The sequence below is a fragment of the Dromiciops gliroides genome, chromosome 1 (assembly GCF_019393635.1).
Source record: "Dromiciops gliroides isolate mDroGli1 chromosome 1, mDroGli1.pri, whole genome shotgun sequence".
Classification (NCBI taxonomy): Eukaryota; Metazoa; Chordata; class Mammalia; order Microbiotheria; family Microbiotheriidae; genus Dromiciops; species Dromiciops gliroides.
In genome coordinates this window covers 150,176,827-150,202,214 of record NC_057861.1, presented here as the reverse complement: position 1 = coordinate 150,202,214, position 25,388 = coordinate 150,176,827, and the positions used below count along the sequence as shown (strand labels likewise).

At 34.2% G+C, this 25,388-nt stretch overlaps 1 protein-coding gene across 3 annotated transcripts in view; it reads right to left on the bottom strand.

The window, feature by feature from the left end:
* Positions 1-7,226: 7,226 nt before the first annotated feature.
* TRIQK (triple QxxK/R motif containing) overlaps positions 7,227-25,388 on the bottom strand; it is a 125,351-nt gene continuing 107,189 nt past the window's right edge. For all 3 annotated transcript variants that reach the window (XM_043976655.1, XM_043976657.1, XM_043976656.1), the window contains exons 3-4: positions 14,138-14,223; positions 7,227-7,564 (exon numbers count right to left, since the gene is read on the bottom strand). In XM_043976655.1, coding sequence (XP_043832590.1) covers positions 7,451-7,564; positions 14,138-14,223 — 200 coding nt within the window. In that variant the 3' untranslated portion in view covers positions 7,227-7,450. The remainder of the gene's footprint in view (positions 7,565-14,137; positions 14,224-25,388) is intronic.

Below are 25,388 nucleotides of genomic sequence, written 5' to 3'. Positions count from 1 at the left end.
TCACATCTATTAACGTCGAGGGGGAAAAAGTGTTAAGATAATAATAATATGCTTAAATATGGAAGAGGCTGAAGGAGTTTATACAGTCAAACCTCCTGTTTCATAAAGGAGAACACTGAGACACAGAGATATTAAGTGTCTCAGCCAAGGTCACAGGTACAAAGTGGCAAAGCTGGAATATGAACCAAATCATCAGAATCCACATCCGTCATTATGTCCACTATCCTGTGTTGCCTTAAAAGTCATAAATGGATAGGTTTTATGCAAATCACTTTATTTTTCTTCATGATATTTCTACGTAGACATGGTATCCTCGGTCCCTTTTGTGTTAATAACCTGGAGGATTAAACCCCAGGGCCACAGGCAAATTCTCTGGATGGTATCTTGTCTCCCCAGAACAATATTACCAAAGCTTTGCTCATGCTACACAAGTGACATAAGGATCCTATTTACTGTACAGGAAGCAACAGACATTTTCTACAGTGGACAAGCTGGATGCCTATATCAGTGATGATGCTTTTAGTGGATCAGTCTAAGCTACAACTATCAAGTAACTGTAGAGAAACCTGAGCGCTGGGAAGCCAAGTACTGCCACGTGGTGTGGTGGCTTCTTTGGTCTATTATTTGATCCCAACAAGCCTTATATTATCAATTCATTCTAGAAGTACATAAATCAATTTCTAGGGAATTATTTCTAAACCTTTTCTGAGTTACATTTTATTTATTCCATATACTTTTAATGTATGGAAACTATAATAATATCAACACCCCATATAAATACAGTTAAGTTTAAATGTGGACAATTTTCTTCATTTGGATCAAAGAATCTCCTTCTATTAAGTCATTATTGGGGATAATGTGATTCCAGAGTTACAGGATCAATTCCATAAACATTTATTAAAAATTTGCTATGTGTAAGGCCCTTGCTATGTGAAAGAATATGTACAAGACTAAGTGTTTCAATTTCCTTATAAAGAAATACTCTCTGGGGAAGCTAGGTGGCACAGTGGATAAAGTACTGGCACTAGATTCAGGAGGACCTGAGTTCAAATATGACCTCAGACACTTGACATTACTAGCTGTGTGACCTTGGTCAAGTCACTTAACCCTCATTGCCCAGCCAAAAAAAAAAAAAGGAAAAAAAGAAATACTCTCTTCCACCATCCCTGGCCTATCCCTTATTCAGTCATAAGGAAACTGAGGCAAACAGGGTTAAGTGACTTGCCCAGAGTCACACAGCTACTAAGTGTCTGATGCTGTATTTGAACTTCAGAAGATGTCTTCTTGACTCCAGGCCCAGCATTTTATCCATTGTGCCACATTGTTGCCCCTGACCCATCCCTTAATCCCAGTTATTCTGAACATGTGACAAAATTGTTTCATGGGGAAACATAAGGAGAAAATTTAGCTAATTCAATACTGGAAAACAACAGTACTAGAAAAGAAATTCAGTTTTCTTCTTATCTCACTATAGTTATTATTGTCATCTTAGTACATAAAGGACTTTTTTTTCCCCTCAGGAAATGGGTGATAAATGATCTTACCATTCACATTCATAACAAATAAGAGATTTTACTTTTCTCACCTGAAATTCATTTTAGGTTCTTCCCTTGTATTGACTTAAACAAAAAGATTGTGTGCAAGATCCATATATATCTTTTCTCAAGGAATTCTAGATTTCTAGTATCTATTTTTAGTACATTTAGTATTCTAGACTTTAGTATTTATAATAGTAGCTCTTTTCAATTGAACTACATTATAAGAATTGAAGACAGTAGAGTTGTACAGAAAGTGTTTTTTCTATGTTTGGAGTAAATATTAGAGAAAAAACCAAAACTTGCTTCCACACTCCCAAAATTAGTTTGGTTAAAAGTTTGCATTTAAATTGAATTTGTATCCATAAGTTTGAAAGGATTCGAGAAGGCATTTGTGGTGTTTGGCCGTTTCTATTTCTCAGGCCTTTCTGGAGTCTGGAGTTCTATTTATTCCCCAAAGCTTAGACCCTATCTTATCCTGGGTCAAAATAAGAACCAAGACATTCCTAACTGCCTACACTGTATTTCAAATGGTGCCATATGCCATGCTGTACTACTCTGGTAGCTCAATTCCCATTCATTTACCCATTATTTAGTCAACTTGAAGACTCAAGTCTCCATGATTTGGGAATTTCTCCATTTATCCTTATCTAACCATGTATACTGCTATTATTGGATCACTTTCATTAAAAGAAATTTGACAAGAGGTTATAGTTCTAGATCCTTGTTAGTATAAAAACAAATTTTTAAAAAATCTAGAAAAAAACAACTTTCTGGTGCTTTAACAAAATCTATGCAGATTCGAAAACCTCACCTCTCCCAAAGAGTTAGTCTTGTCTGTCTGTCTGCCTGCCTATCTCTGCCTATGCATGCATGTTATTTGTATATATGTACATAAAATTATATGCATATTTATATTGAAAAGTGATTAATCTTCAAAAGCATAATGATTACTACTGAATTCTTTTCACTAAAAAGCAACAACAAAACCAATTGCCAAAATATTGCCCATTTGTCTTCAATGGTAGGAAAAAACACCAGATAAACAACAACAATGAAGCCTGCAAATTAGCTAGAATTTCTGTGCTCATTATATTCTCTGTTATATCCCCACAAGATATAAATGCATCTAAAGTACATTTCATGAACACTTTCTCCAGCACATACTGCCTCAGGCAATGAGGCATTCCTCATTTCTAGTCCCATTTCATCCCCATTATTGGGTAAACTCAAAGCCTCCCACTTTGAGGAATGTTCATCTATACAAATAAACTGGTGACAATGACTCAGAAAGTCAGAACCTTAAAAAAAAAAAGTCCAAACCCAAACCCATAGTTTAGATAGGTCAGTAGATAAGAGCACTGGGACTTAAGTCAAGAAGACTTAAATTCAAATCCAGCCTTAGTCACTTATTAGTTGTGTGGCCTTGGGCGAGTTAGTTAACCTTGGTTTGCTTCAGTTTTCTTAAGTGAAAATGTAGATAATAATGGCACCTTACCTAGCAGAGTTGTTGTAAGGATCAAATAAGATATTTGTAAAACACTTAGTATAATGCTTAGCACACAGTGCTTGAAAATGCTATTATTATTATTATTAATAGTAGTATTATTAATAGTAGTAGTAGTGGAGTTAATACTTATCAAATACTTCATGTCTTTTATGCAATATTTGGAAGGAATTGTGAGAACTTTGCAGAATGAAATATTTTCAAGGAACTTTTTGGTTATGATCATTGATTATGTTTTAACTTGTGCCATATTTACTTTGGGTAAAGTTTCTGATCGAATACATAATGCAGCTATGTTATTTCATTTAAGTCACCGCTAAAAACTAGGAATAACCTTTATTTAATGTAAGTGCTTTTGAACACCATATGGGAGAAGAAATAACTAAATGAAAATTGCTCACGTATATGTGATGGGGGTGGGGAGACAACAGCATTTTGTGACATGTGGCATGTCACTCAGGGAAGTAAAAGGCCCGTCATATCCAAAATGCCAGCTTGTGATATTCCTTTGCCTTCTCCTTCACTAACAGACATGCCACATGTCACTAAATGCTGCAACCTTCACTAAAAATGCCATCCATATTGGTCAACCATAGTATACAAAAACTACTGATTTGTCGTTTTAATTTGTGAGTGCAAAACAAGGGGAAACCAACACTCGCTAAATTTTGTCTTCAGATATTAAGTATGAATGATCAATAAGCATCTGATTTTTTTCCATATTTGAAAAATAAGGTGTGCTATTGGCACAAATTCTAGACAGAATAGTTTCACAGAGGAATAGTATTTTTTAAAGGCAAAAAAGTATTCTAGTTTAAAAAATGATCCATTTTGGGCATGATGGCATACTTCTTTTTGTGGGAGAGGCTGAGACTGATGAATGTCTTGAGCCAAAGGGTTCTGAGCTTCAATAGGCTAAGCCAACTGGGTGTTCATATTAAATTTGACACCAATGTGGTAAGCTCTTGAGAATGGGATGCCTAAGGAGAAGAGCCCAGGTCTAGGTAGGAAATAAAGAGAGGTCAAATTTCTCATGTTAATTGGTATTAGAATTGGGTTTAATTGGCTATAGTACTTCCAGCCAGGGCAAAATAGGGGGACCCAATAAGAAGACAGGGAGTAGGGGGAGTGTCCACTGTGCTTAAATGAAAGGTACCAAATATTAAAGTGTTTTAAAAAACATATATTCTTTTTGGCAGTGCAATTATGATAGTGATAATGCTTTATATACATATGCCACTTTTCAGAGGAAAAAGAGTTTTCTTTGCATTATCTGATTTTGTTTTTACAACAGCGTTTTGAAATAAGTAGGGAGGATATCATTATCTCCATTTAGGGACAGCTCAGAGAAATTAAAAGACTTTTTAAAGGTCACACACCTCATACAACATGGAGCTTGTTCAATGTTGTTTTTTGTTTTTTGTTTTTGGTGAGGCAGTTGGGGTTAAGTGACCTGCCCAGGGTCACACAGACAGTAAGTGTTAAGTGTCTGAGGCCGAATTTGAACTCAGGTCCTCTTGACTCCAGGGCCGGTGCTCTATCCACTGTGACACCTAGCTGCCCCCAATGTTGTTTTTAATGGATGTAGCCTATCCAGTATGAAAACACTTTTATTCCATATATATCTATATATCTCTCTATATATAATTCAAAATTACCATGGGAAAGCTATATACCTAGATTCATATTGATAGCCTTCCTATAGGAGTACTCATTTTTCACATATCACAGTATCTTATGAGATAAAATGATAACTTGCTTCCCAGAGGATGTAATGTGGAACATTGGGTAGAAGTTGCAGCGAGACACATTTTTCCCTTGATGTGAGAAGAACTGGGCTCCCTTGGGAGGTAGAGGATTCCCCTTCATTGGTGATCTTTTGACAAGATGATCACTTGTCATGCATTTTGCATAGAAGACTCTTGTTCCAGTCCAATTTAGACTCAGTGGACTCTAGAGTCTCTTCCAGATCTGAGATGCTTTAATCTAATTCATTAGTCCTTAAGCTTGTCAGTCCACATGCCACATAAGAATATAAGTAAAAGAACAAAAATCCTACCAATCTCAGGGGATTCTTGCCCAGGTAAAGAGCTGTTGCTGCTACAGCATACTTAAATTGTTAATTACTGTGCTATTTAATGAAGACTTAAATGTGCAGTGGAAAAATTAATGTTCTCAAAACCCCCCAACAAAATGTATAGGACTATATATATATCACTTGTGTTGAGAACAAGGCTAGCAAGGATTTAGAAAAAGAGTCATTTAGTGGAGCAGCTAGGTGGTACAGTGGATAAAACAACGGCCCTGGATTCAGGAGGACCTGCATTCAAATCTGGCCTCAGACACTAGACACTTACTAGATGTGTGACCCTGAGCAAGTCACTTAATCCTCATTGCCCCAGCAAAAAAAAAAAAAAAAAAAAAGTAATTTAGCGACAGCACAGTGTTCTGGAAAGAGTGTTGGACTTAGAATCCAGAATTGTGGGTGTTAATCCTGACTCAGATGCTTAGTTATGTAATCTTGAGCAAATCACTCATTTTCTCAGATCCTCTGTGTAAAATGGGGATAATAATCTTCATGCTAGTTACTTTATAGTAATATAAGAGAAATGTTTTGGAAACTTTAACACTTCACATAAATTTGAGTTATTATTTGAACATTGTTCTATGCTATTTTAGAAAGTGAAAGAAGCAATGAGAAATAGAGAATAAGAATTTAATCACCCATTAAATTGCTAAAATTAGGCATATAGTAAATTAGCTAGGTGGTGCATTGGATAGAGTGCTGAACCTGAGTTCAAATCTGTCCTCAGTCACATTAGTTATGTGACCCTGGACAAGTCATTTAACCTTTTTTTGTCTCAGTTTCTTAATTTATAAAATGAGCTGGGGACAAGGAAATGGCAAACCACTCCAATATCTTTGTTAAGAAAACCCCAAGTGGATTCACAAAGATTTCACAAGAAAACCCCAAGTGGGGTCACAAAGAGTTGGACTTGACTGAAATGACTGAACAACAACAACAAAATTAGGGAATTGGTATTGAGCAATATCCACTTTTAAATCAGATAATTAATTTTGTAATAACTAAATAAGCCAAGATTATGATTTGAAAATTCTATGATTTTGCTAATACAAAAAATTTAGGTCTGTTTAGTTCTAATCATTGAGTCAATATGTAAATTGTTGACGGTTTCTTAATGTCATTAAAAAGTTCTTCATAAGCTACTCTATTGGTTTATCAGAATACTTAATATTGTTTAATTTTTTACAATGGCGTGTTATTTAGAAATTTTAAAAAATTATCAGTTTTTAAAGTTCTGACTTTATTCATCATTGACAAATGAGTCAATAACAACTGTAAAAAAGATTTATCTAAACTGAAACTAATATATGATATATAAAGAAACATTCTTTATTCTTGTGTCATTTATTCCTTTTTGGGGATTTAATCAAGTTATGTCTTGAGAGGTGAAATGTAAATTTGTATAAAGCAAAATTTGACAAAACTTTGGATCATTTTTATTTGGAAGAATATGCATGAAAAAGATTCTTTTTTTAATATATATATCCCTAACAAGAGGAGCAAACTGATACTTCAAGCAGCAGGAACAACATAATTAAAATAGAATTCCAACTTTGTATTAATAGAGTGATATACTAATTAAAAACAACATCAACTGAACTTTCTATTTACACCAGTTCAGACAGCCCAAGAGGCAAAGAACTCGATTTTAGAGGCATATGTGACTCTTCGAGCTTCTGTCATCCAGGTGCCATTTCTGAAAGAGCACATGTGCTCTGAACAGTTGGCGAAGAAAGAAAAAGATGACTGTAAATGTATGTGCAGATAGAATCTATGATGAAATAGAATATGCTTGTAGAAAAAGAAGCATTTTCTCCTAAACCACAAAATTTCCTGGGACTTTTCCTCCAATCATATACTTATGAATGCAATCTGAGTAGGTGTCCATAAACAAGAATAATAAAGAATAAACTTTAATTTGAAATTTCATTCCATGGGATTGGAAAGAAACAAAGGATTTGCTGATCAGCAAAGAATCCTGATTCATGAAATTGTATTGGGAAATTGGACTGGGCTTCCCAAGAAGAGAGGATCCATTGTGCTGTTTTGTTTGTTTTTTTTTTCCAGCTAAACAGTATAAGTAGTATAAACAGTATAAACTGTCCAGTGCAACTTGACATATTCCATTGTAAAATGAGAATCTTTGCTTGATATTCACTTAAACCTCAAAAATGTTTCCCAAGTGAAGCAGAACAATTGAAAGATTCTGAGAGTTTCATGCTTTGAAAAACTTCAGAATGTTGTTGAAAGTATTCTCAAACAGTGTTATCCAAGGCATTTGCTTTTCCAAAAAGGGACCGAGATCCAATGATCAATGTGCTGCTAATTTTCATTCCCCTCCAGGATAGGGCCAACCTCATCAGATAATTTAAGATAAAAGAAAGCGTAGAAAGCCAGCAGGAGTACCAATATAGCTGCAAGGACAAGGCCAACTTCCTAGAGAAGAAAAAAAAGACAGACTTAAAAACAATGAAAAGAATCAATTTTAACACCAATGAAACCCAGCAAATCCTACTTATTTGTGTATTCCTTTTGAAACTGAGTTTCCCATTCAATCTTTTGTGAACTGAACAGAGGTTATAAAGCCTTTTGCCTGTGTTTCACTAGGATTTTCATTAGAATGATAAGTTATTTAATGGGTGGGTTACTATTCTACTATCACTACTATCCCTCCTTCTTTAATTTCTGCTCTTAGCAACAGAAGTATGAGAATATGATGTGTTTTATATTTACAGGGTACTGTACCTTACTGGAATATTCCTACCACAATGATCACCAATAAGTCTACTATAGTAGTTGCAATTCAAAGCTAATTTCACTATGTGAAGGCTATTTTTTTGATGCAAAAATCATTCCATCTTATTGGACTGTAGCCTTTGCCTATAATTGATGATGAGTTATAGCTCATCCTTCTTAAACACCCTCAAAATTTTAATACACAATCTCTAAATTCCATAGTTTATAACAGTGTAACAAAGGTAAGCCATATTATTTTCTTACAGATAGTACAATCCAATTTAACACACTATCTACCCCAAACGTCCTCTGAACCACAGAGAACAGTTTTGGATAGTTTATTACATGCTTGATATGAATTATAGTAATCATTTACATGGGGAATTATGGCAAAAACCAGTGATTATGATGATTTATATCAACGTTTCTGTAGGAATACAAACCATGTCTCAGTAAAACAAGCAAGTATATTTATTCTCCCCATATGACCACAACATGAAGGCCTCTTCTCAAGATTAACCCATCATTAGACAAAATAGAAAAAGGAAAGGGCAAATAGACCATCCTAAAATTCAGAAGGAGTTAAAACTCCCTTGGGGTTTATCCACTTATAAATCATGTCCACAACTTAGAATTATTTTATGAAGAGGTAGGCATTTGCATTTCCATAAATGCAGGTTTCCCCCCTGAAAAAATGATAGTTCAGTAATACAACAGATGCTACAACCAAACTTTAAAAAATATTAAAATTAATTTTATTTATGGTTAAATATGGATTTTTTAACTGCAATGTTGAAATTACAAATGACCACTTTGTATATGTGCCTAAATTAGTGCATTTATTTGGGGTTATCTAAATAAATTTCGATCAAAATGATATTGTGGCTGAAAAGTTAATATGTGATTTCATACAATGATTTTTAGAAACAATTTTTAATTTACTGATATCATATGTCAAATGAAAATTCATTTTTCTTTGTTACTGTAGGAGTACTTTGGCATCTCAAAAGGGCATGGCAGCATCAGACAGGTTTCATTTATTTTCGTGTATCCACAGCTGTGCTCCTAGACCCATCTGGTTACACAGCTACTAATTTTAAGAGGATGTAATAAACAAGTGACACACAACTCTGTGAGCTCCATCTGCTCTGTGTAGTGGACAGCAAAAGTGCTAGATAGCTTCCGTTCACACTGACATAGTCCAGGACTAAAGTTTTCTCTTGTTTGGCAGCCATCATTCACCCTTCACTGCCAATCAATCATACTGCTCCTCATCACTGTCTTAAAAATGTCTTCCCAACATGTGCATCAAAGATTTCGGTATTTGAAGATGTAACAAATATTCTCAGGTTTGGGGAACAAAAAGGGATCACAGATCTGCGAACAGTCTTAAAGATGTTCATCCTGATAGTGAAGATGCCTGGTATTTCTATCATGGCCTCAATTACATAGTTATATATAATATACACATGCTACATGTACCTATATACATATATCTCTGTCTACTCACTTGCATATGTCATTTCACTACTTGTGTGATTTTGGGCAAATCATTTCTTTGGGTATCCGTTGCTTCATTTGTAAAATGAAGGTGTTATACTAGATAACTTCTATGGTTACTTCAAGTTTCCTTAGAGACCAGGAGGTCTTGGAATTGATAGAGTACTGGGCTTTGAGTCAGGAAATCGAGAGTTCAAATCCTGTCTCTGATACTGAATACCTATGTGATTCAGAACAAGTCAATCACTCAGCCTCAGTTTCTCCATGTATGAAATGAAACAATTGGACAATGTCTTCTAAGGTCTCTTTCAAGACAAAATCAACAATCTCATGATTCCTTCTGGTCATGTACTTATAGCTTACATCTGTACAGTTAAAGGGGATCTGAGAGGTGTGGCAGTATAATATGCCACGGATATTTAATCTAGTTCAAATCTAGTTTCAGCCATTTTGTTGCAGAGTTTAGCATCATGGAGACTAACATTTTGATCACAGAAGAGTTTGAAAGATTGCATCATGAATGCCTTTAAGCACACTGTTGGAACTAGTCAAAATTTGGTGGCCTATAGGCATTAAGTGATCTGAAATTAATGTCTTTAGGATCGGATCACAAAGAGAGTTCTAGAATTATTTCAAGGTTCAGAGCTTTAAGGACCTAACTGCAAATCTCTTATTTCAAGGGTTTAGGAGGGTCTGGTTATTATTTGAATACTGCTTTAACTGGATATTTTATTATGAATGTAACTGGAAAATGTTAATCTTATCTGAAGTAGCTAGAAAGCCTCACAACCTCAGAGACAGGAAACTCTGAAATCAAGTCCAGTTTGTGATACATACCGGTTGTTTAACCCTGGGAAAGTCCCTTTACCTCCCCATGCCTCAGGAAACTTTCTAAGACTACAAAAGTTTCAGGATGGTTGCTAATCTGTGGAGAATTGTTTCACTGGGAATTCCCTATTCTGATAAAATCATAGGTCCAAACCAAATTGTTATAGTACTGTATCAGCTAAAATCTTACTTTTGAAAGCAAAAGGTTAAATCTACATTTTCTTCCCCTTAATAAAAGTAAACATACGGATGAATGAGTAATTGAATTCTTCAAAAAATAGCGATGATTCAATTTTAGCCATATTTTAATTTTTGGCTCAAAATCTTCTAATTAAAAAGCAAGAAAAATGTAAATACCAGTTGCACAGATTTCTGACATTCCCTTTTTTTACTGGGTCATAACTTTAGGTACTTTATTATATTCAAATTCATTTTTTTAAAAAAAGAAAGATAACACAAATCTAATTTCTCATTTGAAAATGAAATTCTTAGTCAAATAAATAGCACATCTTCATGCCAAATCATAAACATTAATTCTATTAGTAGTCACATGAATTTAAATACGGACCTAAAACTTACAAGAGATTATGAGATATTTGAGTATAGTCAATAAACAAGCACTTATTAACACAATTACAAAGTGCCAGAGACTCTGCTAAGCACTTGGGATACTTTCAAGGAAAGTTAAGTAATTCCCAGTCTATGAGAGAAGACAACATGTAAATAACTATGATGCATATATAAATGTATATTCTGGTTTTTGTTTACTCATGTCTGACTCTTCCTGACTCCATCTGGGGTTTCGTGGCAAAGATACTGGAGTGGCTTGCCATTTCTTTCTCCAGCTCATTTTACAGATGAGGAAACTGAGGCAAACAGGGTTAAGTAACTTGTCCAGAGTCACATAGCTAGAAAGTATTTGAGTCTGGATTTGAACTCAGATCTTCCTGACTCCAGGTCCAGTGCTTTATACACAGAGACAGAAACAGAAAAGAAGAGCACAGTGAGACATAGAGAGGGAAAGAAAGAAAGAGACGAAAGAGAGGAGAAAGAACAGAGGACAGAAGGAGAGAGAAATGGAGAGGGAGAGATAAAAGGAGATAGAGAGAGAGAAGGAAAGGAGAGAAGAGGAAGAGAGAAACAGACAGAGACAGAGAGAGCACAAAAGCCTCCTGTAGAAAGAAGGAGGGTGGTTTTTAAGTTGGATCTTGAATGAAGCCAGAGAAACTAAGACTGAATTGGGAGATTATGTTGTGTGCAAGGAATAATGTGTAAGCCAGTCATGAGTTGACACTGTGTCAAGGGAAGCAAGGTAATAAGGTTGAAAAGACAGGAAGGAGCTATTTGTGAAATGCCAAACAGAGGACATTTCCATGTATTATTAACATTCACATCTCCTTTGACACCTAGCAGCATGCCTTGTATACAGTAGGTGCTCAATACATGTTAACAATAATTTCATAATGAGTCAGAATCGTTTCTCTTGTGAAAGGGCTATAATTCACAGGAACTAGCAATGACCAAAGCAAACATTTTTACCACCCTACTGCATATGAAAGCTTAAAGATATTTTAAAAGACATCATAATTCATTTCAAAGAACAAGTTGTAAAAGGATAAAATATGATGTGATTATGGTCATTCTGGTTCAAATAGATAAGAGTAAAAACTTTTGATGCTTATTAGTCCTTAGCTGCTTTGCTGACATTATCAACATGGATAAAATCACTCATTGGGGAAATTAAAAAGCGTTAAATGGCAATAGCTGAAAGTAACTTGGTTACTTTAAATCCTATGTTGAAATGACAAGGCAATCAAAGTTTGACAGGACAACCTAATTAGTATGCCAGTTTTGAAATGCAGAATACCTCCAGGGGTCTGATTCTAAAAAAGTTTCACATCATTTTAATGGGCTATTCACATCAGTTTTCAAGCAAAGTAAACAATTTTTTTAAACATTAGATCTTTTGTTTTCTACAGGTTGGCAACTCAAAGTGACATGGCAATTTATTAAACAGGGGAAACAAAATGCTCTAGTTTTTAAACTCTTCTATGACTACTTCAGATATAAAGTCCAGGAAAAATATCCATTTTACCCATAAAAAGACAAGCATATTTCATATTTCATATTTCATGTTCTTTAAATGGCATCAGGCATTTGCAATTGCCAGAGTTAGTCCTCAGCTCAGTCTGAAACCACATCGTTATTGCCTTAAAATTTAAAAATAAATCCCCAACGGGTATTTGGGCTAGCTATTTTAACTTAAAGAAAGTGTATATCACTAAATTCATATTTTTTACCTTAATTTAAATACATAACTCTTTAACTATGCTAAGAAGGATAAAGCTTTTTTCCTCCCAGACTGGCATCCCTTTGAATTAAGGAGCATCTAATAAAAGATATAAAGGAGAGACATTATTGTCCAGCACTTAGCATCGAGTCTACCACATAGAAAGCATTTAATAAATGCTTGTGGATTGTTGATTGGAGGAGGAGGGTTATTCCCATCTGTTAGGAATCATCAACAAACTTAATACTCAGAAATTAAAAAAAAATTAACTTGGGTCTATATGTACAATAAAAAGTTGATAATTTTTTTTTTTTAGAAAATGCATGTCATGGAAGTAACTTTTTAAAAAGGGGAGTGAAATTTCACATAAAAGAAATCAAAGAAAGGCTTCAAAAGGTTAATCATCTATCTTTTAAACAAAAAGGCAATCTCTTTTTTCTCATTAAAAACTGACACACTGCACTAACGGAGGAGATTATGTTGTGAAAACATTCTGCAGCACAAGGCAATGCTTGATCAAGATCAGCAATCAGGAGCGAAAAGAAAGCCCTGTTTCGTGATTATAATAGCAAATTCTGGAAGACAACCAAATATATCATCTGGCAGCTCAACAGCTGTTACAGCCTGGTAGTAATACCTTGGCATTTGCTATAAGCTGTAATGTGGAAAAATTGATTTTTCATCTGCCAGAAACAAGAAAACACTCTTCTTTTTTAACATTTCTGAAGTTTCTTTAAATAAAATATCTATATTGAGCAATTTTTATTTTGTATGTTTAACAGGAGGATTGCCAAGTTAAAATGAATCATTAATAGAGAAACTAACAAATACATTTGAAAAGAAAAGAACAGAAGTAATAATGGAAATAAATATAATTTAGCTAAACTACATTGTATACTAACAAGATTATATTCAGTTGAATTTTATATCTTATAGCTCAGACTAATATTTATTAACTTATGTTGAATTGTATATGTAGTTCCTAGACAATTAAAGATACAATTTCCTAACAGACTAAATCTAGGATCTTTCTCAGGGTTGAAAGATAAGGTATTGGCATTTGTCATTAAGAATAGCAATAAGCTTCACAATAGCAAATACCTTTATTTTACTGGTGAATAATCCAAATACAGAGAGTAACAATTAGATTTTAAACAACTATTACAAATAATTGCTTACAAATTTAGAGAGTGACTAATATTGTATAAATCATTGAGGTTTCTGAACTATGTATACAGTAGCTAAATAAGAAATTATAATTCTAAGGGTATTACTACATTTGAATGACTCAATTAAATAAATTCATGTTTCATTTAAAATTATAGAACATTTAAAACCCTTTCAGATCATTCTCCATTACTCAGGAGTTATAAGATGTTTTAAATAAATGCGGACTTTTATAACTATTTTAGATCCTGGCATTCCACATAAAGTTTGAAGTGAAGTTGCTCAGAAATCAGCATTTTCTTGGTTCATCTTTTAAAAAGAGAAAGAGAGAGAGGAAGGAAGGAAGGAAGGAAGGAAGGAAGGAAGGAAGGAAGGAAGGAAGGAAGAAAAAAAGAAAGAGTTAGAAAGAATGAGAGATAGAGACAGAGACAGAGACAGAAAGACAGAGAAGTGACATCCATTCAGCAAATTTATAAAGTTATATTTACCTTTATGCCTATCGCTGCTTTCTTGGCTTCTGATTTTAACTTGGCTGCTCTTAAAACAGGTCTGTTTTTCTTATAGTCTTGTTTACCTAGGGTAAAACAGTTTCAGAGAATAAGTTAGGATTACAATGTGGTCATGTTCAATAGAAAATTAAAGAATTCTTTAACAGAATGAAATAGGTACAGTGTGATTGAAAACAGAAGAGAAGCAAGATGATACTTTGGAAAAGGCATTAAACTATGAGTGAGGAGATCTAGATTCTAGTCCTAACCACTTCTTCCTAGTAGTTTGAATCCTGGCAAGTTATTTAACCTCAGTTTCTTCATGTGTAAAATAAAAGAGTTGGAATAGCTGTCTAAGGACACTTTAAATGACCTATAAGTTCATGCACAGAATCAGAATTTTATTAACACCTACAAAACCTTTTCTCAATAATAAAGGAAGCATTTAGTGAATTCCTTATGAAACAAATATGATTCTTCTACCCAAACCAGGGAGGGATAAAGCAGATAAACTACAATCCAATTTTATTAATGTATATTTAGGTGAATTTTTCCCGTAAAATCTTAACATAGACATTGCAGCAGTATACTCTCAAAATATTAATTTTAAAAGTAGTTATTACAGAGATGTAAGAATGGTTTAACATAAGAAGAATGAATAGTATAGTATACTCAACCATATATACAATCTAAAGCCACATGATTAAATCAATAAATGTAGAAAACATCTTTGACAAAAGTAGTACTCATTTATGTTAAAACATCTAAAGATTACATATGGAACTGCCTTTTAAAAATAATATCTAAATATGATTTAATATATCTGAAACCAAGAAATTACATTATTTGCAATGAAGAAATACAGAGCTATAAACTAAGTTCGTGGATAATGAAAGGGTATTTCATCTCTCCGTAACTACCTGATCTTTCTTTTATTTATTTATTTATTTTTGAATAGGCATATCAGGCCATCTATTATTTAATTTCTTACTTAACCTTAAATCACTGAATGGGCATTGCCTTAGATAAACTGAGACCTGGGAAAGACCTTACAAGGAAGATAAATTTCTTGAAACAGAGTTCTGGAAACCAGGCTTTGATAAGGCCCATTGGAATTCAAATAGAGCTACTTAACTATGCCTTAAACCCAAATCACCTTGGCTCTCACAGATTGGTCAATAATAGGTCCCAATCCAAGCCTCTTGTTTGGGTATTCTTGGCTCAGAGTGAGTTTTATCTCAGACAAACTGAGATCTGGGAAAGACCTAGCTTAAAAAAGTCCATGATCCCCCACTATATCAGAGGCCATCTCCAGGCTTCCCGATCCATGTCTTGCCACTGGACCCAGATGGCTTTGGAGGAGAGAGAGGAGAGACTTATCACAGCCCTGCCTCACTTAAATCCAATTCACTTGCAAGTCAAGACATCCCTTTCCTGACAACAACAATTACATGATCTAGTAATAGGAATGCTAGTTATAATAATTACAGGAGAAAAATTAAGGTATAAACAATAGCAAAGAACAGACATAACCATGCCTGTTTGTAGTTGATAATGATGCTTCTATATCCATAGACCTCCTAGCCTTGAATAAGAGACAGAGGTAGTGTCCTTTCATTTCTTTTCTTGGGAGCTAATTTTGTTCTTCTTAGTTAAGTAAAATTCTTTTTTTTTTTTAATTGTGGTTCTTTATATTGGCATTGTTTAGTTCATTGTATATAATGTTTTCATGGCTTTTTTCACTTCACTTTGCATCATCAGTTCATCTAAGTCTTTCTATACATCTATGTATTCATCATCATCATCATTTCTTATAGTACAATGCTATTCCATTTTATCCATGTGCCAAAACTTATTTAGCCATTCCCAAATCAATGCATATCCTTTCCCCCCCAGTTCTTTGCTACCTTCCCAAAATACTGCTATAAGTAATGTTGTGTATATAGAACCTTTCTTTTTATCAGTGTCCCCTATTGTGATATATGCCTAGAAGTGCACTCTCTGGATCAGAGAGTATAAGTATTTCATCTACTTCATTTCTATAATACCAAATTAGTTTTCAAAGTAGTTGTACTAATTTACAGCTCCATCAACAATGCATTGTGTGTCTATTTTTCCATAACCTCTCTAACATCCATTATTCCAATCTTTTGTCATCTTTGGAAATATTCTGTGTGTGGGTAAAAATCTCAAGGCTGTTCTTATTTACATTTCTCTTATTATTATTGATCTGGAGCATTTTTTCATATGGTTAATAGTTTTCAGCTCTTTTGAGATTTGTTCTTGGATTTGTCAAACAATATTGATAATAACTAGCATTTATATAGCACTTGAAAGTTTATAAGATGCTCTACAAATATTATCTCATTTGATCATCACAACAACCTTGGTAGATAGGTGCTATTATTATTGTCATTTATAAATAAGGAAACTAAGGAGGGCAGAAGTTAAGTGACTTGCCTTGGGTTATACATCTATTAAGTGTCTGAGGCAGGATTTGAACTCAAGTCTTCCTGACTCCAACTCTGATAATCTATCCACTGTGCCACCTTACTTCCTGAACTAAGCTCCCCTGCTAGTACCTAAACATTGCTACTTCCTAATATAGCTTTAGATCTGGTAATTCCTCCTCGTTTTCATTATTTCACTTAAGATTCACAATCTTTTGTTCATCCAAGTGAATTTATTATTTTGGCATGTTCTATAAAGAAATTCCTTGTATATTTGATTAGTATTTCTTACCACTAAATCTGTAAACTCTTTTAGCTATTAACCCTCATTAAAAAAAATATGTTGTCCTGCCCACACTAACAATAAACATTGAATTTTTCTCAAATTAAATAGTTTTTCTGTGTCCTTTTATAAATACCAAGTGTGAAAGCTAGGTGGCAGCATGAGTAGAATGCTGGAACTATACTCAAGGAGAGTATATTCATTCAAAACCTTTCTCAAACACTGTGAACTAGTGAACACTTAACTTCTACCTGCCTCAGTTTCCTCATTTTCAAATGAGGATAATGATAGCACCTAACTCCTAGAGTTTTTATAAGTATCAAATGAGAGAATATTTATTAAATGCTGTGCCAACCTTAAAAACAACATATAGGGCAGCTAGATGGAGCAGTGGATAGAGCACCAGCCCTGGAGTCAGGAGTACCTGAGTTCAAATCTGGCCTCAGACACTTAACACTTACTAGCTGTGTGACCCTGGGCAAGTAACAACCCCAATTTGCCTCACTAAAAACAAACAAACAAACAAACACAACAATAACATATACATGCTAGTTATCATTAGTAGTAGTAAAATTATTACTAGTAGTTAAACCATTAGATATTTTATAAATTTTATAATTACTTTGAATAGGATTTCTTTATAATTTCCTTATGGTTTTCACTGGTGCTATATGGGAATGTTCATGATTTGGGGAGTGTATTTTGTTTTCTGACACTTTACTGATGCTATCAGTCATATTGCTTACTTTCTGAACAGATTATCTGGGGTTACCTAAGAGAAACATCATATAAAATGAAACAAGCCTGGGGTTTCATCTCAAACCGAACAAACTGACAAAGATGACAAAAGATGGAACTAATCAATGTTATAGAGGTTGTAGAAAGAGAGGTACACTTAATTCTTTGTCAGTGGGATTGTAAATTAATGCAACTATTTAAGAAAGCAATTTGGAATTATGTAAAATGGCTGAAATAGCTATACCTTTTGATTTAGAGATTCTACTTCTGGGAATATATCCTAAGGAGGTAATTGATAAAAATAAAACCTCTGTATATACCAAAATACTTACAGCAATAATTTCTGCAGTAGTAAAGAATTAGAAACAAAGTAAATACCCACTGATTAGGGAATGAATAAATAAACTGTGATATATAAAGATAATGGGTTATTATTATGCTATAAAAAACAGGTAAACTATATGAATACAGATAATCACAGAAAGACAAATGAATGGACACGGTGAAGCAAGCAGAGAAAAGGAAACACAAACACACATATATATACATATATACATATATACATATAATACACACACACATATATAGATATATATACACACATGTATATAAATTTCCACAATGTAAGTAGAAATAATACCCACAAAACAAATGAAATCAATATAACAAAATTACAAGTACAAAATCCCAAAAAGAAATATCAGATTACATTGTCATTAGATCATCACACCAGATTACCAAATAATATTTCTTGAAGCAGAGGCTAGGTGACCACTTTTCAGGAATGTTATGGTGGGGATTCCTTTGTATATGGATTAGAATAGATGACTCCTCTTCCCACTCCTTCCTATGGAAAAGTCAGTTGAGAGGTGGGGTTCATATCTGTGAAACATTGCATGAATCATCTCTTATTTTGGATGTACTGATAGGATTTGCTGTTTTTTCTTTTTATTGTTATACTATTGCCATTCAATATTTTTAAGCAAAAACCTAAAACATGAATAAATTAAATTCATCAAGGAAATTTAATTTTACTCATTAACTCCAATATCTTTCCCTACTATTTTTCAGAGTTATAGTTCTTTTGCATCTTCTAGTGAAAAAACAAAAACCAAGATTAACAAAAAAGCTATCACATAAATAAGAAAGGGAAAGAATAAATCTAATGGACAGGATAATGCAGCATTTGGCTTACTAACTTCTTCATTATATATTTTGAATTTCAAATATATTATGGTAACAAAGTATTTGTGGGTAAGAGTTAACAAATGATTTGACTTTTCATTAATTATCTTTGCCTCACACTTATTAGATTAGCTAATATGACAAAAAAGGAAAATGATAAATGTTGGAGAAAATGGGGGAAAATTGGAACACTCATGCATTGTTGGTGCAGTTGTGAACTGATCCAACCATTCTGGAGAAAAATTTGGAACTGAGCCCAAAGGGTTATAAAACTGTATATTACCCTTTGGCCCAGCAATACTACTACTAAGTCTGTATGCCAAAGAGATCATAAAAAAGGGAAAAGGACCTGCATGTAGAAATATTTATAGCAGTTCTTTTTGTGGTAGAAAAGAATTAGAAATTGAGGGGATGCCCATCAATTGGGGAATGGCTGAACAAGTTGTAGTATATTAATGTAATGGAATACTATTGTGCTATAAGAAATGATGAGTAGGCTGATTTAAGAAAAACTTGAAAGACCTACATGGCCTGATGCTGAGTGAAGATGCTTGAGAAGAGCCAAGAGAACATTGTACACAGTAACAGCAACAATGTGTGATGATCAACTGTGATACACTTGGCTCCTCAACAATACAATGATCCAAGATAATCCCAAAAGACTCATGATGGAAAATGCTTTCTACTTCCAGAAAAACAACTAGGGATACTGAATTGAGATTAAAGTATACTATTTCTGTTTTTTTGGTTGTTTTTTCTTTCTTATGGGTTTTCCCTTTTGTTCTGATTCTTTTTTCACAACAAGACTAATGTGGAAATAGGCACTATATATATATATATATATATATATATATATATATATATATATATATATATATATATATATATATCAGATTGCTGTCTCAGTGAGGAGGGAGGGAAAGAAGAGAGAAAAAATTTGGAATTCAAAATCTAACAAAAATGAATATTGAAAAGTATCTTTAAATATAATTGAAACAATAAAATACTATTAAATAAAAAATACTTATCTTTGGGTGCTTGTTCTCACTCCAATTTTTTTTTTCTGCTCTGGCTGGCCCTCCAACTCTGCTTTCCTACTTGAATCTTGCTCCTTTTTCAAATAAACATCAGTTCCTTTTCATAATCTAGTGCTACTTTTTTTTTTTTGTGGGGCAAAGAGGGTTAAGTGACTTGCCCAGGGTCATACAGATAGTGTCGTGTCTGAGCATGGATTTGAACTCAGGTCCTCCTGAATCCAGGGCTGGTGCTTTATCCACTGTGCCACCTCGATGTCCCACAAAGCAAGTTTCTAACAAGAATAAACAAGGGGCAGCTAGGTGGCGCAGTGGATAGAGCACCGGCCCTGGAGTCAGGAGTACCTGAGTTCAAATCCGGCCTCAGACACTTAACACACACTTACTAGCTGTGTGACCCTGGGCAAGTCACTTAACCCCAATTGCCTCACTAAATTTAAAAAAAAAAAAAGAATAAACAATACATTAAAAAAAAATCAAGGAGATAAGACCTAGAAGCCAACTTGTGCTATATTCTAGAATACTATCTATCATACTCAAACTCTAGTGGGAAGAAAAAAAGTCTCTACCTTGTTCCATATGCTTTTCATATGGGTATGGACTCTTTTGGGATAATGTTTCAGATAAGAAACAGATTCAAATTTACCTCAAAGAGTGAAAGTTAAAGTGAGAATTTATTGGTCTTCCTCAAGTGGCTTTCAACCACTAGTTAAATAATGTATTCTATTTCAATTCAGCCTCAGCAGTTTTTCAGAGCATACTTCCAGATTTATATTAAACTTGATATGAACATCTGAAACTACCTTTATAACAAATAGACTGTTTTAATAATGACTCTACACCTGGTAGTTCTCCAAAATAGTGCATCTGTCATTAATTTAGCATTCTCCTTGCTGTGATAGCCAAAAGAAAAGTACATACTGCAAAATGTGGTCTGTCTACCAAGTGCAAAAGTTTAAAAAGTGGCATCTGTTAAGTTCCTTATAATTAAAACCAGATCCCACAATTGTACCCAAAGACTTTTGAAAGAGCAGAACTTTTTAAAGCCTCAGGAAATATGTAGGATTGTAAATAGTTATTATTTGCATGTGAAATCCAATAGGTGAACAGATAAACAACCTAGTGTTTTGCAGAAAGGATGATTCCTTAGATATAGGATTTAATTTAGGTTATATTAATAGTACACACCCATTAGTGTAGTGAAAACATTCTAAATGGGACAACAGCATCGAAGTAGGAGTTTGGAAACTACTAGGACCTTGCCGTAAGCAACTGTGTGATCCCAGGCAAGTAACACAATTCAACAAATGAAGAGTTTTATTTTATTTTTTTTAAGAAATTGAAAAAAAATATGTTTCAATATTCACTCATCAGTTCTCTCTCTGAAGACAGGTAGCATTTTTCAGAATTGTCTTGTATTAGTGTATTGCTGAGAGTAGTTAAGACAGTCACAGTTGATCATTGTACAATTTTGCTGTTACAGTGTTCAATGTTACCTTGGTTTTGCTCACTTCATTTTGCATGAGTTCATATACGTCTTCCCAGGTTTCTCTGAAACCATTCTGCTCATCAAAATGAATTCTATTTTTAAAATTATAGGCATAGCTCAGGGATATTATGGGTTTGGTTTCAGTATATCACAATACAGTGAACATTACAATAAAGCAAGTCACATGATTTTTTCCCCCAGTGCATATAAAACTTATGTTTTATTCCCTACTGTAGTCTGTTAAGTGCACAATAGTATTATGTCTAAAAAACCCAATGTATATACCTTAATTAAAAATACTTTATTGCTAACAAAATGCTAACCATCATCTGAGCCATCAGTGAGTCCTAATCTTTTTGCTGGTGAAGGATTGTATTTCACTGTTGATGGCTGCTGACTGATCAGGGTGGTGATTGCAACGGCTGTGGCAATTTCTCAAAATAAGACAACATTGATGTTTGCCACATTGACTGACTCACCTTTTCACTTGAACACTTTGAGGCCATGGCAGGGTTATTAATTGGCCTAATTTCAGTATTATTGTGTCTCAGGGAAAAGGAAGACCCGAGGAGAGGAAGAGAAGAGGGAATAGCTGGTTGGTTGATGGAGTAGTCAGAACATACCTAACACTTAATGATTAACTTTGCTCTCTAATATGGGTATGGTTCGTGGTGCTGCAAAACAATTACAATAGTAAGATCAAAGATTACTAATGACCAATCATCTTAAGAGATACAATAATAATGAAAAAGTTTGAAATATTATAATTACCAAAATGTGGCACAGAGGCACCATGTGAGCACATGTTGAAAAAATGGTATAGGCTTTCTAAACATAGGTTTGTTACATTCAATTTGTTTTTTAAAAAAGCAATATCTGTAAAGTGCAATGAAGCAAAGCACAATTGAGGTATGCCTATACTAAATGCCTACTGTAGTAAACAATTCTTGGAGTTGAGTTGACTCATTTGGGAGGGGCCACACCTCGCCCACCCTGAAGTTACATATGCTACTGAGGTCAGAAGGAGAAACCTCTCCATAGGCAGTTTTTGAAGGACCTCCCCTTTTGGGGGAGGAAGATTGAACACTCGCTGAGGGGAGTCTGAGTGGCTTCAGGAACGCTGGTGTTTTTCTCTCTCCTTCCTCTTCCTTTCTGGTGGTGCAAGCAACTAGCAGAAGTCCCAGGTGTGGCAAGTGAACACAAAAAGCCCTGCATTCCTTTGAATTAGCTTAATTGGAAACAAGCTGGGGATTGTATAGACTTAGGTTAGAGCTAGGAGAATGTATCTGTATTTCTTTTTCCCTATTTCCTTATCTTTGATTTTTATTAATTTCACCTTTGTTGTTTAATTAATTCCCAAGTAATAAAATCTGATCCTTTAGTGGAAAAGAAGCTGTAAGGCTCCATTCTTATTGGCCTGGGAGAAATATCTAAAAAGGCAGTTTGGAGGGGAGGGAGCTTTGAACCTAGAGGTTCCTCATTATTTCCGGGATGCCAATATTTCAGCGAGTCACCCAATTAACTTTCCATATATTAAATTTGGCCCACACACTACTATGTACAATGCACCATTAGCTAGTAGGGATACACAGATGAGAAAAAAACAGAGTCCCTGCCTTTAAGAAATTTACAATTTAATCAGGGAGTAGGAATGAGAAGAGGCATATAAAGATGTCTAAGGCATGGCAAGGAAGGGTGATGAAGATAGCAAAGTCTATAGCCACTTTTAGTATTGATAATAGACAACAAGATTCTTACAGTTTTGAGATTCAATTCTATAGCGAAGTATAAAAGCAAAGCTGGGGTTAAACATTGAAACAGATCTACTGAAGAGTTAAGCATTTTTACTTTGTATCTCCTATCTCCAGAGTCTAGCACAATGGAAGATAGCACTTAATAAATTCATGTTAATTGACTGATCCATCACATCAATGTGGATATTCCTTCCAAGGATACTGATCATAAAACATTAACATCTGCACATCCACGAAATGCTTGTCTACACCCTCCCATAATGTAACTATAGGGTTGGGGTATACTGGTCAATGTTTAACAACTGGCTTTCTGAAAAAATTGAATGTGTGTATGGCATGCTTTAAAATTAAATCTACACTATTAACATTCTCTACTTTAAGCCTAGATGATCAACAGAACAATAAATCAAGTCCTTATTTGTATTATCTGTCAACCTCAGAGGCTGTGCGGGATCTTCCTCTTGACAATGCAAACACCTTTGGTCAGCATATGTCTTCCACTTTTCTACTTTACCTGGTATTATTGATAAGAGGATAACAAACAAGGTTATTTCTAATGTTATCTTTAAGGTAATCTTGAACAATTTAGATGTATGTGTGTGTGAAACTTTGTTAGAATAGAACCTTTATAGAAGTGTATTGCCCTGCTGAATAAATTTTTAATACATCATCAACAAACAACACAATGAGATCTTATATTCTAAACATATTTCATTTAATTTTATGATAGTAAAAATGTAGTCTAACACAGAATATACCTTTTGAAAGCTTGCCTGTCTATTACTAATAGCATCAGCAAGGACCCCTTCAGTGAATATGAATAAACTAAAATAAATCAAATAAAAACCATATCTAGGATAGATTTATAAGCAGGTAGTTTCTCATATTTTGAAATGACCTCTTTCAGTATTAATAGTCTGAATTTTTTATATGTCCTTGGTATCTTCCCTTTCTTCAAATAACATCCAAATCAATCCTTCAATATCTTAAAAAATCCAACAATGGTCTCCTCTATAACATAAACTTGGTATAATCAAATGCCTTTTCCTGCCTCAATTCCCATTGGTGTTTTTTCACCCGTTACCCCCATCCCCGTAAGTATAATCAGGAAAGTGGTCTTTAAATCCAAGTGTGGTGCAGTCACTTTCCTTGATGGAGTAAGGAATTACAAATTCCTTTGGAGATCTTTTGTCATTCTCCTCATAACATTCCATCTTCCTTCTATGAAAAATTTTACAAACAAGCTTATAATATAAACTGATAGTAATAATGCTGGTTGGCATATCTACTTGACAAGTCAAGTGTTTGTTGACTGAGGTGCTTTTTATGTTCTTTAGGCCTTCTTAAAATAGTAGATGAATTAAATTGGTGTTTGACACTGCTAATGTTGCTGAGTGGGACAATTAAAGTGCCCCAAACAGTAACAGGAAAGTATGGTGGAGGGGGAGGGTTTAAAGCAGAAACATAAGAAGTTCTATCTTGGATATGTTGAGTTTGAAATGCTTACGTGACATCCACTTTGAGAAGTGAAAAAGGCAGTTGGTAACGTGGATGTAACCTATAATCACTAGTCTGCCAAGTCTGATTATAAACAAATAATCCAGGAATGGTTCCTACATTAGTAACAAGTCATTTCTAGTTTAAAAAAATAATCAGTTTTGGTTTTATGATGTTATTATTTGTGTGTGTGCTTGTCATGTTTAACATCTTCTAATTCTTTCATCTGAGAAAGTATCCTAGTTAGGGTATAGGCATGAGGTTTTTGTGTAGTATATGCCTTTCTAATTTCTAACTCCTGATCCATATTTCCTTCATATTTCTCATTGTACTCAGCTATTCCAATCTTTAAACTAAAGTCAGTGAGTGCTGAATTATATCTTGATTTAATGGAGAGGGTCTCATCAAGTTCTTTGTCGCTTTATCCCCTGCAACAGATGTTGGTGAATAAGCTTCAATTATTTTCAAGGTGGTCTTTTTGCAAAAACTTATCATAAATATTGCAAGATGATATGCCCAAATGTTCCATGAAATGCTATTTATTATTGCTTCTATTTTTTATCTACAGAATAACAGAAACAACATTCAGAGCCCTACAAAATCTAGCTCCAATCTGCCTTGTCAAATTTATCTCCTCTAGTGAATTCTCACAAGTCCCATATATTCCAATTAGAATAGTCCAGTTGCTGTCCTAGAATATACCATGTGACTTTCTTTCTACCTTTTGCCTTTGTTCAAACTGATTCCAGGGCCTGAACTTTACTTCCTTCATTTCCACTGAAATACTACTCATCTTTCAAGTCCTAGAGCACATTGTACCT